We start from the raw sequence: 18,103 nt of genomic DNA on the forward strand, positions 1-18,103 counted from the left end.
AAATCCAGCAAAGGAGACTGAGGTGTGGTCAGACAGGAAGAAGGAACACCAAGAGAAAAGTAACAGGAAAATGTCTGTCCTTGTTTTCATGCTATGTTCTAAAGTCTCTCCTACGTCTGACATTCTGTCTTCTGAAGTCCTGCTCAGTTTTAACGTTCTATGCAGACCTTCCTTAAAGTCACAGAGATGGGAAGTAAGAAAGTCATGTGTAAGGAATGGCCAGAAGAACTGTTTGGCCGACAGGTAGAGTGAGTGGATGAGATGATTGTCTAACAGGGCTAGAAAGGTAAGAAAGGCTTGAAATGCCACAGAATGGAGGTTAAATTGAATTATATAGATCTCTTCCACATCTGACCTCCTCATATTCAGAGCTATACCTAAGGATTTTTGAACTTGGGGTAAGCACCACAGAAAATTTCCAAGAAGGGAGGCAGAGCTCCTGAGATTCCACAAGACTGTTGCTGGAGAGGATACCTACCTTCTCACCCCTAAAAAAGGAAACAGGCTCTTTGGTAGCTTCCTGTTTTAACTCATGCTTGCTAGCTAGGTACCGAGACCAATTGTTTCATTATTCTCAGCATCCAAGAAAACTGATTACTAGTGGTCAGGGATAGAGTGGTAGCCCATATGGCCGAGGTTTGGGGTTGACATTTTTGGCGACAGGACCTCAAAATGGGCTTTAATTCAACTCCCTTCACACCTCTCCTCCTCAACTGTCAAATGAACAAGTCAGAACTGGACAAGATCTTAGAGATTATTCAGTCCAATTACTTCATTTTTTACAGAGAAAGAAAGTGAGGCACTAAATAGGGGAAGTAACTCATCCAAGGCTGCAGAGTAAAGCTCATTCAATTCTTACTGAAATTGAGGCTGTTCTGAGGTACAGGTAAAATGCAGCCTACATTTTATAGACTCATCATTCTTAGTCAATAAATATTAAGTGAGGCAGTTGGTGTCTCAGTGGATAGAGCACTGGGAGTGGAGTCAGGAAGACCTGAGTTCAAATCCTGCCTCAGAGATTTCATAGCTATGTGATCCTGGGCAAGTCATTTAACTTCTGACTGACAAAAGGATCTGCTGGATAAGGAAATGGCAAACCATCCCAGTTTCTGCTAAGAAAACCCCATGGACAATAGGTCCAAAGGGTCAGGAAGAACAAAAATTTATTAACTGCCTACTATGCGCCAGGCATGGTGCTAGGTAAGCACTGTAGATACAAAGAAAAGCAATAAACAGTCCCTGCCCTCAAGGAGCTACCAGTCTAATGGGGAGATAAGATATATGTTGGGTAAATTGGAGATAATAGAGGGAGGGCACTCAAATTAAAGGCAGATCAGAAAGGCTTTCTCTAGCAGGTGGGGTTTTAACTGGGACTTAAAGGAAGCCAGAGAAGCCAGGAGGTAGAGGGAGGAGGAGAGAGAGCATTTCAGGCATGGGAGACAAGCAGGGAAAATTCCCGGAATCTGGAGATAGACTGCTTTGATCAAGGAACAGCCAAGAGGCCAGTGTCACTGGATTGGAGAGTATGTAGCTGGGAATAAGGTCTAAAAAGACAGGGGAGGTAGGAGGGGACCAGGTTGGGAAGGGCTTTGAATGCCAAACAGAGCATTTTGTATTTGATCATGGAAATGATAGGCAGCCACTGGGCAAGGAATCTTAGAGACACTTTAGTTCAACCGTTTCCTTTTACAGAGGAGGAAAACAGAGACCCAGTGTTGGTGCCAGGGAATTAACAAGAACTCAGGTCTCCCCAGATGCTAACTTTTGACCTCCCTCAGGGTCAAAGGAGCACTGGCCCTTGCAGAGCTGGATCCTTTGGTCTCACTCAGTATAAGCAGCTGGGGTGGGGTGAGGGAAGTTCCTTAATCGTTCCAGGATCACTCAGTGTCCAGCTCAGACACATTGCCAGGCTCAGCTTCTCGGGAGAGTTTAAACAGCTTGGCCGAGTAAAAGCTTCCAGGGAAAGAAAAATTTCCAGGTTCAGAGAGGCAGGGGGTCTCTAGGAATAGCTTTCTAGTATGAGCTGATGTACTCCCTTCCCTTGACCTTCCCCTCCCACCCTCACCTCCTCTCTGCACTCATTAGAGGTGGTGTAGTGGATTGAGTGCTGGGTCTGGAGTCTGGAGGACCTGAATTCAAATCCAGCCTCAGATATTTATTAGCTATGTGACTCTGGGCAAGTTACTTAACTGCTGCTTGCCTCAGTTTCCTTGACTGTAAAATGGGCATCAGAATAGCACCTACCTCCCAGGATAGTTGTATAGATCAAAGAGATAATACTTGTAAAGCACTCATACTGTGACAGGGAAGTAGAAAGGACTTGATAAAAATTTCCTTTCATCACACCCGAAACCCCTCCCCAGGAAGTACCAGAAGGGGTGTGGGATATGGTTGTTGTCATTCGGTTCGGGGCCCCATTTAGGGTTTTCCTGGCAAAGATACTGGAGTAGTTTGCTGTTTCCATCTCCAGCTCGTTTGACAGATGAGGAAACTGAGGCAAACAGGGTTAAGTGACTCACCCAGGGTCACACAGTTAATAAATACCTGAGGCTGGATTTGAACTCAGGTCTTCCTGACTCCTGGTCCTAGCTGCCCTGGGGATATGATAGCTGTTGTCAAATGCTCACTAGGAAGAACGATTAGCCTCTTTCTGCTTAGCTCCAGGGAATAAAAGTTAGAGCAAAGTAGAATGGGCTATGTGGGCAGGCAGAGGCACCCCCTTCACTGGGGCTCCTTGATCACTTGTGGGTATGTTGGATTCATTTTTAGGAACGACTCGCGCATCTACTGAGGTTCCTTCCATGCTTGGTGCAGTTGAATCTGATCCTAGGAGCCAGTCAGCGTCCTGGCTGTTACACTTACAATGTGGGCCCTCTAGTGGGGAATATGAGGTACTGGTTTTTTCTGCGTTCTGCAAATAAAATGCTTTTTTAAAAAGTGTTCTGTTTGTGCTCAGCAAACTATATTTAAATCCCTGAAATGGCCTGAGCCTTGCCAAGTAGATTTTGGGGCCTGGATCTTTTTTGTTTGCTTTTTAAAATGCAAAGTAACACAAATGTAGACAGTGTTGAATGTAATCCACTATAAATAACCAGGAGAAAAGAACATTCACTAATTAGGACAACAGCAGCTCATATTCACTTTACAGGAATGTTTATAGCTATAAAACATTCCCCTCTAAGGACACTTTTCTTCTTCTAATTGTTCAGTCTTGTTGGACTCTTCATTGACCCCATTTGGAGTTTTCTTGGCAAAGATACTAGAGTGGTTTGCCATTTATTTCCTTCTCCAGCTCATTTTCTAGATGAGGAAACTGAGGCAAATATGGTGAAGTGACTTGCCCAGGGTCACACAACTAGTAAGTATCTGAGGCTGGAGTTGACCTCAGGAAGATGACTTCAGGCCCAGCACTCTATCCACTGAACCACCTAGCTGCCCCATTTTTCATATACCTGTTAAAGATGGCACAGTGGATAGAGAGCTGGGCCTGAAGTCAAGAAGACTTGATAACTTTTTTGTTACTCAAAATCATAGGGCCATAGATTTAAGACTGGAAGGCAGTTCTGAGATCATTTGTTCCAACCACCTGAAATCACAGATAACCAGAATCTCCCTGTGTGCAGGCACTTTAGCTTTGTCCAATTGGTATATGAGAAGCCTTTCTACTGTATCTGAAACCTGTGATTATTTCCATCCTTTGCTTGAACACCCGTAGTCAACTCAACCAGCATTTATTAAGTACCTACTGTGTGCCAGGCATTATGCTAAGTATGCACTGGGGATACAAAGAAAGGCAAAAACCAGTCCCTGCTCTCAAGGGGCTTACAGTCTAATGGTGGAGGAACCCACTACTTTTGGAGTCTGCCTATTTCACTTTTGGATAGCACAGATTTCTCAGGAAGTTTTTCTTTTTATTGAACCAAAGTCTGTGTAATCATTCCATTTATCCCATTAAAAAAATTCTGAATTTAATCGTGAATTAAGATAAGTACTTCCATGTACACAGGACAAAAGGGAGGATTGTACAGAAAACTGTGAATCTCTTTTTATTGCAGCTTCCTTTGAATTTTAAGAATATAAAACATTTACATTTTATGTGTTTAGGTATATAATACTTAACTTGTAACTTTCAAAGCTGTCCTGTTAGTTTATGATTCTTTTTGGTCTTTTATTCATTTCAAAAGCACATTTCAGCAACCTTTTTTTTTTTAAACCTTTTTGGCAACCCCTTAGCTACCTATTTCCTTCTCTCCACTCTCTCCTACAGCTTACTGATATTAAAAAAAAAAAACCTTTACGATAAATATGAGTATTTAAGAGAAACAAATGCATGCATTGGCCGTGACTAAAAATGTAATTCTCAATCTGAACCCTGAGTCTGTCATCTCTCTGCCCAGAGGTGAGTCATCTTTGGCATCTTGTCCATTGTTTTCACAATGTTGCTGTTGTGCAAAATTGTTTTCCTGCTTCTGTGTGCTCCACACTGCATCAGTTCCTACAAGTTTTCCCAAGGTTTCTGAGAAACTTTCATTTCTTATGGCATAATACTATTCCATCACATTCATATACAGGGCCATGGAAAAGAACAGATATAACTGGAAAGAATGAACCCAACGAGGACAGAAGCAAGAAGAGGACTGACTGGCTGCCTGTTCTTGGCTTTATGTCAACCAGGGTAGGGAGAGTAAGCTATGTGTGCTTACTCTCTTGTGCTATTTGGAGGCTTTATTTTCATTACATTCAATGTTGTCTCTTGCTTTTTGATATTAAGGTACTAAGACATTAAGTTTTACCAGATATTAGGATTTAGATACTTGCTTATAGATATTAAGAAAAGGTCCATGTGGTCCTATATAGTCTAGCTTTTAAAACAGAAACAAGTAGTGTCTTTTGTCGAAAGTTTTTTCAGTGTCTATTGATATATCATGTGTTGATTATTTTGTTATCAATATAGTCTATTAGGTTGAAATTTTTCCATATGTTGAACTAACCTTGTCCTCCTGGTATAAATCTAACCTGGTGTATGATCTTTTAAATATGTTCTTATAACTTCTTTGGTAATATTTTATGTAATATTTTTGCATCAATTTTCTTTAGGGATTTTGGTCTATAGCTTTTCCCCCCTCTGCTATGTCTCTCCATTATAGGGTATGAAGACCATATTTCTATTGTAGTTTGGAAGACTCTCTTCTTATTTTTTTGTAAAAAACTTATGTAATATTGTTTGATAGAATCAACTTGTAAATATATCTTGTCTTTTTTTTCTTTGCAAGTTCATTTATGAGTTGTTTGATTTCTTTTTCTGATACTGTGTTATTGTGTTAATTCAATAGATTTTTGTCTTGTTCTGTGAATCTATTTTATTTTCTTAAAGTGCTCATTAATTTAATCTGTTATCAGTTTTGCTAGAATATAATTAGGCAAAATAATTTCTAATAGTTTCCTTTATTTCATTTTCAATTGGTGTTAATTCTTCATTTTAATTTTTAACACAAAATTTGGTTTTCTTCTCTTTTTTTCCAAAAAAAAAACCAATCAAACTATTTTTAATTGAAAAAAACTCCCTGTTTTATTTCTCAATTCAATGGATTTTTTTTTTGCTCTCAACCAGTCATTCTTTCTGAGCAAATCATTTAATATTTTTAAGAAGTCCCACTGGCTTGGAAGCTAGATGGTATATTCTGAACAGAGAAATGCTATTTTAGAGCTAGGAGAGATGTTTGATGGCAAGTTAAAGTGGAAAAAGTCTTCATTCCATAATCTTGCCTCTATCTTTTACTACCTGTGTGACCTTAGGCAAGTCACTTCTTTTCCCTTAGCCTCAGTTTCTCATTTGTAAAACAAAGGGGTTGGACTAGATGACCTCTCAGATCTCTTCTAGCCTTAGAAGTAGAATTCTTTCTGAGATCATCAACTCTGATCCCTCCCCACTCACAGGGACTCAGAGATTAACTTACTCAAAGTCACAATGAACATGCCTGGTACATAGTAAGTGCTTAATAAATGCTTGTTAATCGACAAAGATAGTAGTGGAACCAGCTGGGTTTCCTAATTCGATATCTAGTATTTTGTTCTTTGTTTTGCCCCACTAAGCAAAATTAAGGCCAGTGACAGGGAACTGGGCTTGGAGTTCTGAGTTCTAGTCTTTACTCTGCCACAATCTGTGTGCTCTGGGACAAGTCACTTCTTTGGGCTTTAGAGTTTTAAAAAAAATCTATAAATCTTTAAAATGGGGAGTTCATAGGTCAGTACATCAAAGATCTCTTATTTTGTCAATATGGGAATTTCCTCCAGCAATACACATCTTGACCCATATATATATAGTTATATATAGTTATAGAGAGAGTTTTATATATATACATATATAGTTCCATATGTATATAGTTATAACTTAGCAGATGAGTCTTAGGGAGTTACTTGAGGCTCAGAGGACAGGCCCATTGTCTTATAGCTAGTAAGCATCAGAAGCAGGATTTGAATCCAGGTTTTTTTGATTCCAAATTCAGCCAACATGCTATCTTCCTTTATTCTGTGTCCTCTTAACAGAATAACAACTCACATTTACTTAGCTATTTAACATGCACATAACATTTTCCTCATTTATTATCCCCATCTAATAGATGAGGAACCCCAGGTTCTGAGAAGTAAAAAACAATTTTGCCCAGGGTCAAACTGGAACCTTGGAGTTTCCTGATTCCAGCTGTAAGGCTCTTCCCACTACTCAGAGTTAACTCCCAAATAATTTAGGTTTGATGTTCTCTGCCTCCAAAAACTACGTTGTGTTTATTTTTTATTTACTTGTGTGTGCGTGTGTCGCTTCCAGAGACAGAACATAAGCTCCCAGAGGGCACGGTCTGTTCCATTTGTCTTTGAATCTTAGGTATGTGTCTTGTGCTGCGGATGCAGCAGGTGCTTAATACTTGTTGATTGATTGATGCCAGAAAAAACCTTCCCGAAAATTAGAGCTTGTCGAAAGTGTCATGGGCTGTCCTAGGAAATTGTGAGCTCCCCTCAAGGGAGATCCTGAAGCAGAAACCCAGTGATCACCTGTAGTGGGGATGAATCATTTTGAGTAATGCTGGATTAGATGGTCTCTGAGGTCCCCCCCAATTCTAAAACACCCTGGTTCTATAAAATAGGATCACAATTTTTCAAGCTTTCAGTGGATTTTTGTGGGGGGCAAAGGACTCTTGGATTTTTGTCCTGCATCTCCAGCTCATGGCAAGGTGCCTGGCACAGAGTAAACAATCAATTAACATCCATTAAGCACCTCTGAAATCCCAGGCACTTCAAGGAATCTACACACAGAAATGACGAGGCCCTGTCAGGAAACCTTGAGCAATTTACCAAAGGTCAATGCATTGGCAGAGGAAGGACAGGAAACTCAGTCTTCTTTCTGGCCTCATGCTCTTCCCCACTGTTCTTAAAACTGTTAAGGGTCAGGTGGAATCCCCTTTGGCAGATGGAAAAACAGAAGGATTGTTATGGAGAGGAGGGTGAAGGTGAATCTAAATGATGACTCCCTATTGTCATGGGGCGGCTAGGTGGTGCAGTGGATAGAGTGCTGAGCCTGGAGTCAGGAAGGCTCATCTTCCTGAGTTCAAATCTGGCTTCAGACATGTACTAGTTGTGTGATCCTGGGCAAGTCACCTAACTGTTTGCCTCAGTTTCCTCATCTGTCAAATGAGCTAGAGAAGGAAATGGCAAATCACTCCAGTATCTTTGGCAAGAAAACCCTAAATGGGGTCATGAAGAGTCATGACTGAAAAATGACTGAACAACAAAATTGTCATAGTATGTGTGGAGCTCAGGTCTAAAAGAGCATTGAATTTGGAACTAGATGATTTAGGTTCAAACTCAGCTCTGCCATTTACTATCAATTTTCCTCTCTGTAAAATGAATGGTTTGGACTAGGTAGCTTCTGTTTTGTGCGGATCAAGGGCTAAGATCCTAAATCTGGTCATGGAAATCAGGAGTTTGGGGATCCTAGGCTGGGGAGCTAAGGGCCTGAGGGGAAGCTGACAGCACACACTGCCCGGCACATTAAAGGTCCTATAAAAATGCTTATTCCTTTCCCCAATCTTCCCTTCATTCCTCCCTCTCTAAGATTCTGCAGGAGATTTGAAGATGGGCAGTGGAAGGGAGAGAAAAGCCATGGGATAGTATGGGATGAAGAGAAATGGTGTGTGTGTGTGTGTGTGTGTGTGTGTGTGTGTATGTGAGTGTGTGTGTGTATGTGTGTGTATGTATGTGAGTGTGTGTATATGTGAGTGTGTGTGTGTATGTATGTGAGTGTGTGTGTGTGTGTGTGTGTGTGTAGGGCCGTTGAAGCACCATTATACCCTGCAAAGTGCACAGAATCTAGAGTCAAGGCCCAAGTCACGGCAAACTATTTGAACTCTCTGGGTCTCAGTTTCTTTCTTGCTGGACTAGTTAAAATCCAAAATACTTTTCAGCCCAAGCGCTGTGATCTTGCGAACAGGTAGATTTTGGGCCTCAAGCCAAACTGTTAATTGGTTGAGAACTCAGAGACGATTTATTTGGGTTCTGCCAGAGAGGATTCTGGGTCTTGTAGTTTTCTGCCTCCTTCTAGCTCTCAGCACTTGTGTGCATTTCCAGATAGCCTCCTGTTTGTTTTGGGTCCGTGACATTGTGCATTGGTGCCAGGAAATCACTAAGGAAGGACTGATCATCCACAAAGACTGGCCTTTTCAGGCCTTCAGTTACTCATCTGTAAAATGAAGGGACTGCACAAGCTCATCACTTAGGTCTTGCTTCAGTGGCTCTTCACTCCCACCTTCCCTTTCTCGCTATGCCTGACCGCCTTGCATTGTGGGAGCTGAAGTCCAGCTCCTGTCTGGATTCCTGGCCCAGGGCATGTTTCAGTTGTGCCCTCTTGGACTTCCCAGAACAACAAGTAAACTTCTCCTAAGCACTTTGAGCTGGTTTGACCTTAACAAATACATTTAAAATCCCTTCCATTTCTTTAGGACTCTTAGGGCAGTGTGCTACATTGGAAAGAACTGGATTCTGTCTGGATTGGGTTCCAGGCTCTGCCATTTACTACTTTTGTGACCTGGGGCCAGCCATTTCCCCTCTCTGGACCTGTTTCCTCCTTTGTAAAATGAAGAGATTGGGCTAGCTGACATCTAAGATCTCTTTGACTTCTTGATCTACTGAAAGAATTGTTATCCCTATTGTATAGGGTGAGAAAATGAAAGCTAAGACTTACCCTAGTATCAGAAATCACATTTAAATCTCATAATAAATCGATTCAAAGCTGGAAGGGACCCAATTGGAAATGAATGATTAGAACTCATGCAATCTTACCTCCTACTTTCCCTTTACACAATTGAGAAAAAAGATGGCCAGAGAAGGGAAATGACTTGCTTAAGGTAACACTGATTGTAAGCTTCACTGCCTCCACTGCACCTTAACTTAAAATTGCCTGAAGACAGACCCTGCCCTTCTTTAGCTTTATATAGATCACGCCCAGGCTAGGAAGGTCCTCCTCCATTTTTCGTGTTGAATTGTTATTCATCCTTTAAGGAGCAGTCAAATGGCAACCCTAGAAAACCTTCTCTGATTCCCCCAGCTAAGAATAACCTCCCCACCTAACCTACATGGACCTCCAGTTCATTTACATGTAACATTATTTCTAACATCCCTTCCAGTTCTAAATCTGTGATTCCATTAGATCTCACATAAAACTTTATTTTGCACCTTTCTAAAGGACTTACTCTGTGTAACAATAATAGTTCTCTATGAGCCCAGAAAGCTGGGCTGCTTGATGTCTCCCTTTTCATTAAAGCATCTCATTCAGCTCTGAACCTTGGCATGAGGCCTGGGTTCAGGCCTAGGGGGAACTTGACCTCCAAAGGGAGAAGGCAGGCTCTTTTTCCTTGCACTTTCTGTCTCTTTATTCCCCAACATTGGAGCTCTGGAGAAAAAATGACCTAAAGCTTAGGTTTGGCTCATGTCTAGGGTATTCAGAAAAAGAGAGAACAGAAAGGTACATAAGGTTACAGTGTAAATCAGGCTGAGGACAGCTATTTATGTCCTCCATATAAATGAAATGAGACTTAAAAGCATGCACTAACAAAAGACCGAAGCAGTGGCAATAATATAACTTCTGTTGAATTCTGTCAGAAGGTTGAGATGTCAACATCAGAACATGAAGCAGTTTGTGGGACTATTGAATAGGAATTTTACATTTCACCTTGAATTTTTCTTCATTGTCTAAGCAACTCCCTCCAGGTCCTTGTCTTCTGGCAAACCTCGCCAGACCTGTGATTCCTTTTCCTGTCCACCATCATCCTCTCCAAGGAAGGTGTTATTGCAAAATAGCCTTTCTGATGCCAGTCAGCTCATCCTGAGGATCTCTGGAATTCTGGAGTGTGCAAGGTTTCCTCCAAGGCTGGAAATACCTCTCTGAGGGTTGTTGCTTAGTCACTTGTACTCAGGAAAACAAACAACAGGAGAGGTAGTCCAAAATATCTGCTCAGATTCACCTAGATAGGCCATGTGCTTTTTCCGCTATGTGTAAGCAGCTGTTGTGATTGCCCTCTTGGGAGAGGTTTGGAGGGTTCTGACTTTCTGGGCAAATGGAGAGAGGAAGCTAGAGGGTAGGGTCACCCTCTTTAAGGCCCATCCCACATATAATACATATGTATTGTGAAGACATATATGCTACAGTTATTGCGTTTGTTATATTCTTTTAATAGAGTATAAGCTCTTTGAGAGTAGATACTATCTTATCCATTTGTTACATTCTATAAACAGTGGTTTCTAAACTTTATGTTACAATGTATTCATTTTGCTGCAGAGTCTTCTCTTTGCAAGAGTAACCTTATCAATTCTCATGGGTTCAACTGTCATCTCTATGTGGACGACTCTCAGATCTATATATCCTGCCTCAGCTTCTCCCCTGAGCTTCAGTCATGGATCACCAATTGGCTAGAGGATATTTCAAACTGGATGTCCTGGAGACATCTTAAACTCACTCCTTATCTTTCCCTCCAGATCTTCCCCTCTCCCAAACTTCCCTATTTCTATTGAAGATGCCACTATCCTATCAGGGGTTCAGTTTCTTCTGCTCTTTTTTTTTTTTTGATGAAACAATTGGGGTTAAGTGACTTGCCCAGGGTCACACAGCTAGTAAGCGTCATGTGTGTGAGACTGGATTTGAACTCAGTTCCTCCTGACTCCAAGGCCAATGTGCCCCAGGGGCTCAGTTTCTTAATCTTGGCATTATCTTCAACCCTTCACTCTCCCTCACTCACTTCATGATAATTAGTTAGGAAATCTTGCTCTATCTACTTTCATAATATTTCTTGCATCTGATCACATCTTTCTACTCATGCACCTTGTTGGAATTCTCATCACTCTCCCCCTCACTGCTTGTACCAGCCTCTAAACTGATCTTCCTGCCTCAACTGTCTCCCCACTGGAATCCATCCTATCCATGTCTGCCAATGTAATTTTCCTTAAGTCCAAATCTGACCATGAAACTTCTCTACTTAATCAACTCCAGTGGCTTCCTATTGCATCTTGGATAAAATAGAGACTCCTCTGTTTAGTTTTTAAAGCCCTACATAACCTGGGTGCAATATAACTTTCTAGTCTTATTGGCTATCACTTCTTTCACACTCTGTGATCCAGACAAACCAGCCCATTCTCTGTTCTTCACTCACAACATTCCATGTTTTATTTCTGTGAGTTTGCACTGGCGTCCCCAATGCCTGGAATGCCCACCTTCTCTACTTTCAACTTGGAGAATACCTCTTTACCTTTGAGATGCTGTTCCTGATCTTTTTAAGTACTAGGGCTCTCCCTCCCAAGCTACCTTGTATTGAACTATTTTGTACTTTGTACATTATATATAATACGTATTTATTAACTTATGTTTATTCTATATGCATTTTATATATATGTGTGTTATCTCTCCCATTAGAATATCTGTATATGTGCACATACACATGTATGTGTGTGCATGCCTGGCATATACACTGGGCAATCAATCATCAAGTATGTATTAAATGCCTGCTATATCCCAGAAGCATTAGTAACTTAAAGCTGCACTAAGACTTCTGGGACACTCTGTATACATTGTTTTCCTAGTTCAACTTATTTCATTTTGCATAGTTCATATAAAGCTTCCCTGTATTTTTCATATTCATCACTTCGTGCAACACAGTAATATTTTGTTATGTTCATATGCCATAACCTGTTTATTCTCTTATTGGTAAGTAAAGCAATCTTTCACATAGTTCTTAATAGCTTGCAATTCTATTTAGAATTACATATTTGTTTATATCCTGTGATCACTTTATCCATTGAATTCCTTAATACTAATTTAGGGGACATAAAATGTTTTGCAATTGTTTGGGGGTAAATATTTTCTTCTCTCTTTGAAGTCACCGAAAAGTGGTGAGGACTTATTTTCATTGGAAATCTTAATGCCAATTGGCAACCTTTAAAAAATAATTGTTTAAACAAAACAATACCATCCTTGGAGCAGGGGATAGGCAGGGTTATTGAACTTTGTTTCCAAAGGGAGGTGACCGTCCCACTGTCTTCCGCCCTGATCAGAACACATGTACAGCATTATGTACAGCTCTGAGCTCCACATTTTAGGAAAGACGTTGACAAGCTAAAGAAGATCTAGAGGAAGGTAACTGAAAGGCTCAAGATTTGGCCACCCATTGAGCAATTTAGGATGTTCAGCCTGGGTAAAAGAAGACTTGGGTGGATCCCAATAGTTCTCTTCAACTATTTGAAGGATTTTTTTTTTTTATGACAAAGACTTGTTTTACTCGGCTCCAGAGGGCAGAATTGTAGCAGTCCAATTTAACATAATGAAGCAAATATTTCTAAATACCCCTCTAGCATGCAAGGCACTATGCTATGTAGTAATGCAAAGAAAGGAAGGAAGGAGTTTCTGCCTCAAGAAGCTTATAGTTTACTTTGTGTTTGAAGGGTGTACAGGGTATACAACATGTACAGAAGTAAGTAAATACAACTAAGGTGTGTGAATTGCCCATATAAGATATGTATGTCCACAAGGGTTATCTAAATGAAGGCTTGCATAGATATCTCCAGAATCTCATACATCTTTTTTCCAAGGGAGATTTTGATTCCTGCATGAAGAATGGACCACGAGTCTGGGTGCTTTATTTTCAGAGAAGGGGTATTGGACTAAAATTATATCTATCTTCCCCCTTTGTTGTTTTTGTTGTTTAGTCAGTTTTTCAATTGGGTCCAACTCTTTGTGACCCCATTTGGGATTTTCTTGGCAAAGATACTGGAGTGGCTTGCCATTTCCTTCTCCAGCTCATTTTACAGATGAGGAAACTGAGGCAAATAGGGTTAAATGATGTACCTAAGGTCTCACAGCTAGTAACCATCTGAGGCCAGATTTGAATTCACAAAGATGAGTCTTCCTGATTCCAGGCCTGGCACTTTATCCACTGTATTACCTAGCTGCTCACCTAAATAAAAACAACAACAAGCCCTTCTCAATATTGCTCAAGCTGCACTCCTGGCCACTGTTTCTTAAAAAGAGGAGGTTACTCTTCACTTATACTCACAGACTTGACTCCTCACACCAAATGCTAGTTACACAAAATACCATCACAAATAATAAATAGTGAGGAAACCCATTTATCCAAGTTGGTAGTTTGAGAAATTTACAGACTAGAACATACCAGATAATACACAGAGTGAACTAGCTCTCTCACTGCGAGAACGATTTATCAGCTTGACCAAGAGAAATGCCCCAATCTCACTTAAAAGAAAGTTTCTCAAAGTATCTAGGTAGGCAAGCTAGAAATCAGGGATGACGAGGTGCTGGCTTCTCTATAGGTCTATTAATTCCATATGTCCTCTCTTGAAAGAAGAAGGATATCTCTTCTCTTCAAAACTCTCCCTCTGACTCTTCTACTCACTCAATCATATAGGCCATTAGCATTCTCTCCACCAATCTAGGATGAGGGTCATGTTGAAATGCCAGTTCTTCCCTATTTGACAGTTCTCCAAGTCTTTTCTCTTTCTCTCTCCATGGGTGTCTCCCTGAAGAGAGTCCAGACGCATGCACGTCTCTCTCTCTCGAAGAAATGAAGAATGTTCTTCTTTTCCGAAGCTCTAGCACCAACTCCATGCCTCGTGGAATCTTGCAAGTTCAAGCCATCATTTTCTCTACCAACCTGTAATTGTGCCTAAACTGCAGCATGCAAAACACCCCAAGTTTGAAACCCAAGATACATAAGTTGCAGAGGGAGAGTACATTCACAACTGGAGTGGGGAGGAAGTGGAATTAGGGAAGACTTCCCAGAAGGAGAGTCTACGCAGCTGAATCTTGAAAGAAGCTCAGAATTCTGAGAAGTTAAGTTAAAGAGGGAGCCAGATTCCAAGAATTAAGGAGGAAAGAAGGGAGAAGGGGATGGTTTGTGAAAATACATAGATGTGGCCAAAGGAGCACAGAGCTCAGAGAATAGTTACTGAGTTCAGTGTAACTACAATATTGAGGATGTGAAGGAGAATAGTATGGCAGAAAGTCACAGTCAGATGGTGGTGGGCACTAAATTCCAGACTGACGACTTTGCATTTTATCTTACATGTAATAGGGAGCCAGTGACGCTTCTCGAGCAGAGGAGTGACATGGTCAGATCTGTGTTTTAGGAAGCTTGTTTTGACAGCTGTGGATTGGATGTTTAGATGATGGATTGAAGAGGGAAAGGCCAGAAACAGGGAGATTAATTGGGCTAATTCAGTGGTAGAGGAGAGAGGTGATAAGGACCTACACTAGGGTAATGGCTTACTGTCTGTCAGTAGAGAGGAGGTAGGAGAGATTTTTTTGCAAGCATAGTCAGTAAGATTGACCGAACTGGATGATTGAGAGAAGAGTCAAGGACGACTGAGATTTTGAACCTGCCTGACTGGAGAGATGGTGGTATTCCCAACATTAACAGGTAAATTTGGAAGAGAGGCTGATAGATAGTGAGCCCTCTTTTGGATATGCTGTGTTTTAGATGCAGATGGAACATCAAGGTAGAAATGTCCAACAGACATCACCAGCTGGGGAAACTGGACTCGATTTTAGGAGAGTGAGCAGAGATGATACTGGAACTCATGGGAGCTCAGTAGAGCACCCAGGGATAGAGTATAATGTTAAAATTGAGGAGGAGGGGGGAAGGAGACCTAAATACAGCCTTGAAAACCCTTGCTTAGGTGGCAGGGAGGCTTGGGATCATTCAGGGTTCTAAGATTCAGCCAGTGATGCTTCTGGTGATTGGGTTCGTGGAGTTTGGAGTGACCTCACGCTTGGCACATCTGAACTATCTCATTGGAAGTTCTTGACACTGATGAAACCACAGGTTGTATCCAAAAAAAGGTAATAATAAAAAGCAAAGTTGTAAAGAGTCAGGCACAGTGAAAAGGATGCTGGCTTTAGGGTCAGGACCCAAGTTCAAATCCTGTCCCTACCCCTTATTACATATGTGACGTTGGGTGAGGCACTTCAATTTTTTCGTCCTTGGATTTTACTTCCTTCCTCCTCTTCTCTTAACCCCCATGAAGGCACTGGACTAGTTGATCTAAGTTTTATTTACTTTTAAAATTCAGGGCTTCTTAATCTGGGGTCCATGAACTTTAAAAAAATATTTTGATAGCTTTATTTCAATATAATCGGTTTCCTTTGTAACCTTATTTGTTTTATTTTATTCATTTAGAAACATCATTTTAAGACAGAATCTATAAGCTTCTCCAGACTGCCAAAGGAGTCTATGACACAAACAGATTCTTCAAACAATCTCAAAAACTACAAATCCCAAAGATCCCGGGCAGCCATCAGGGACCAATTTCCTTCTCTTATGCAAACAGCCAATAGAAGGGAGAGCTGCCAAGAGTCTCTTATGACATCTGTGCTCATTAACTACTGAGCACCTTAAAACTGGTGGCTGCTGCTTGGAGCCAGGACAGCAGAGATTGGAGGAAAGCTTCCTACATATCCCAGGCTGTGTGGTTCTTGTTTCTTGGCTGGTGGAGATTAGTCTCGATAGTGCAGAATGGATGCGATACTGAACTGTAGGATGGAGGATGTTGAAGATTACTATGAGTTATTGGGATGCGACGAACTCTCTACGGTAAGATAATTAACATTGTTAATTTCATCGGCTGGGAGCTGAAGGGGGCGGGACTAGCTCATCCCCCACATCCCTTCTCGTTCTAGAGCCTGAGATCCCAAAGAGTCTTTATGGGAACAATTCAAAGTTCCAAGCTTTCAATTTTCTAATACATTTACATAGTTTGAATGATCTGAAGGTTGTTGCTTAGAAAGCCCATTGTAGTCATAAAATCTTTTATGACCTGGGAAAGAGGAGACTTTTTCTATATTTGGATTTTTTACTTAAATGTCCTGTTTAATTGTTACAAGAGCTTCTAGATTCATACATACATCGGCATACACACACCTGTGCATTAAGCTACACCTATGCTAAGGTGCCTTTGAAGTGGTTTTTAACTATTAGTGGGCTTTGGAAATGAAGAAGATTTAAAAACAGAAGATTAGATTAAAAACAAAAAGCTTAGATGTGTATATATACATATATTAAAGAACAGGTCACAAAAAGGATATCCTCAGGAGTCTTCTAATTCAATAGACATACACAAACATAAACTACAGATTGCTAACATTAGATAATACATGGTATAGAATCTATATTTTTCTAGTACTCTTTGATTTTTATGTTCCATTTAAATATGTGCTTACAGATGCAGAGATCTGAGAGATTTTAAAATCATGAATGAGGTAGTGTTTTTAGGTCCCCCCAGCTTCTAGTTCCTTCTGAGACTACTTTCCATTTACACTGTCTATATCTTGTATAAATATATATATATATATATATATGTTATTTTCACGAGAGTTGTTTTTCCCATTAGAATACAAGCTACTTGAGAGCAGGGGCATTTTTTGCTTTTTGTCTGTATCCCCAGCATTTAATTATGATGCCTGATGTATAGTAAATGCTTGATAAATGATTTTTGATTGGATCAAACAACATATGTAAGATTGATTTAAAAAAATATTGGAATGGGGCAGGACAGGACCAGTGCCTTCATTGGTATATTCCCTTTGTGTAAACTCCTTCTACCAAAGCAGTTCTCCAACTTTTCTGTTACTAAGTCTTAAGTGACTTGCTTAGGGTCACATGATATGTGTCAGAGCTGGGACTATCCCCCAGCTCCTGGATGCCTGTCTTTTTTTATGTTAGGATTTTGAATTTTTTAACAGAAATTCCATTTGTAAAGTTGAATGATTTCCCAAACAAATCATTGGTGAAAATCCTAGTAAGGGTTCATGACTGGAAGGGGGCAGCTTACTTTTTTGGATGGAGGAGATGCTGGAAATGGCATCAAAGGACCTGAGTTTTATTCCCCTGCGGTTGCACTTTCTGGCTGCATGACCTACCCTCTCTGGCCATAGTTTGCTCATCTATAAAATATGGAGTTTGGACTAGATGACCTCTGGTCCTTGGTTTCCCCATCTATAAAATGGAGGGATTGAACAACATGAACTCTAAGGTGGTTTCCAGCTCTAAACTGTTGGTCTGTAGTATTAAAGAAGTATTAACTTTTCAATCTACAAAGAAGGGAGACAACTGGGGAATGCTGTTCCCCTTTCTCCCTTGAACAGTATCAAACAGTTTTCCAACCTGCTCTTGGTTCTCTTAATGGTCACCAACATAAAGTATAATCAACCAATGAGCATTTCTTTTATTAGTGTAATTCTCTTTTGAGAAGAAGAATATTGGGATAGAGTGAAACTGGCCACTAGGAAGACCTGCTAGGAAGCTGGGAATCTAGGAAGAATTGCTTTCAGTTGAAAGCTTTTACTTCTGATAAATACTCACAAGTCCCCCACCGTCTCAAGGCCTCCAGACAACTTTCTAAGACCATCAGTTGTAGAGCTGGTAGTCATGTAGGAGTTTCTTTCCTAGGAGCTCCCTATACCAAGGGAATCATAGATCTGGGTCCTTTCTCCCTCCCCTCCTCCAAAAAAAGAAAGAAAGAAAGAAAGAAAGAAAGAAAGAAAGAAAGAAAGAAA

General features: G+C 40.6%; 1 protein-coding gene across 2 annotated transcripts in view; it reads left to right on the top strand.

The window, feature by feature from the left end:
- The first annotated feature begins 4,497 nt into the window (after nt 1–4,497).
- DNAJC12 (DnaJ heat shock protein family (Hsp40) member C12) overlaps nt 4,498–18,103 on the top strand; it is a 62,674-nt gene continuing 49,068 nt past the window's right edge. For both annotated transcript variants that reach the window (XM_027840552.1, XM_027840553.1), the window contains exons 1-2: nt 4,498–4,675; nt 15,729–16,142. In XM_027840552.1, the coding sequence (XP_027696353.1) occupies nt 16,065–16,142 (78 nt within the window). In that variant the 5' untranslated portion in view covers nt 4,498–4,675; nt 15,729–16,064. The remainder of the gene's footprint in view (nt 4,676–15,728; nt 16,143–18,103) is intronic.

The sequence above is a fragment of the Vombatus ursinus genome, unplaced genomic scaffold (genome assembly GCF_900497805.2).
Source record: "Vombatus ursinus unplaced genomic scaffold, bare-nosed wombat genome assembly UNPS02014847.1, whole genome shotgun sequence".
Lineage (NCBI taxonomy): Eukaryota > Metazoa > Chordata > Mammalia > Diprotodontia > Vombatidae > Vombatus > Vombatus ursinus.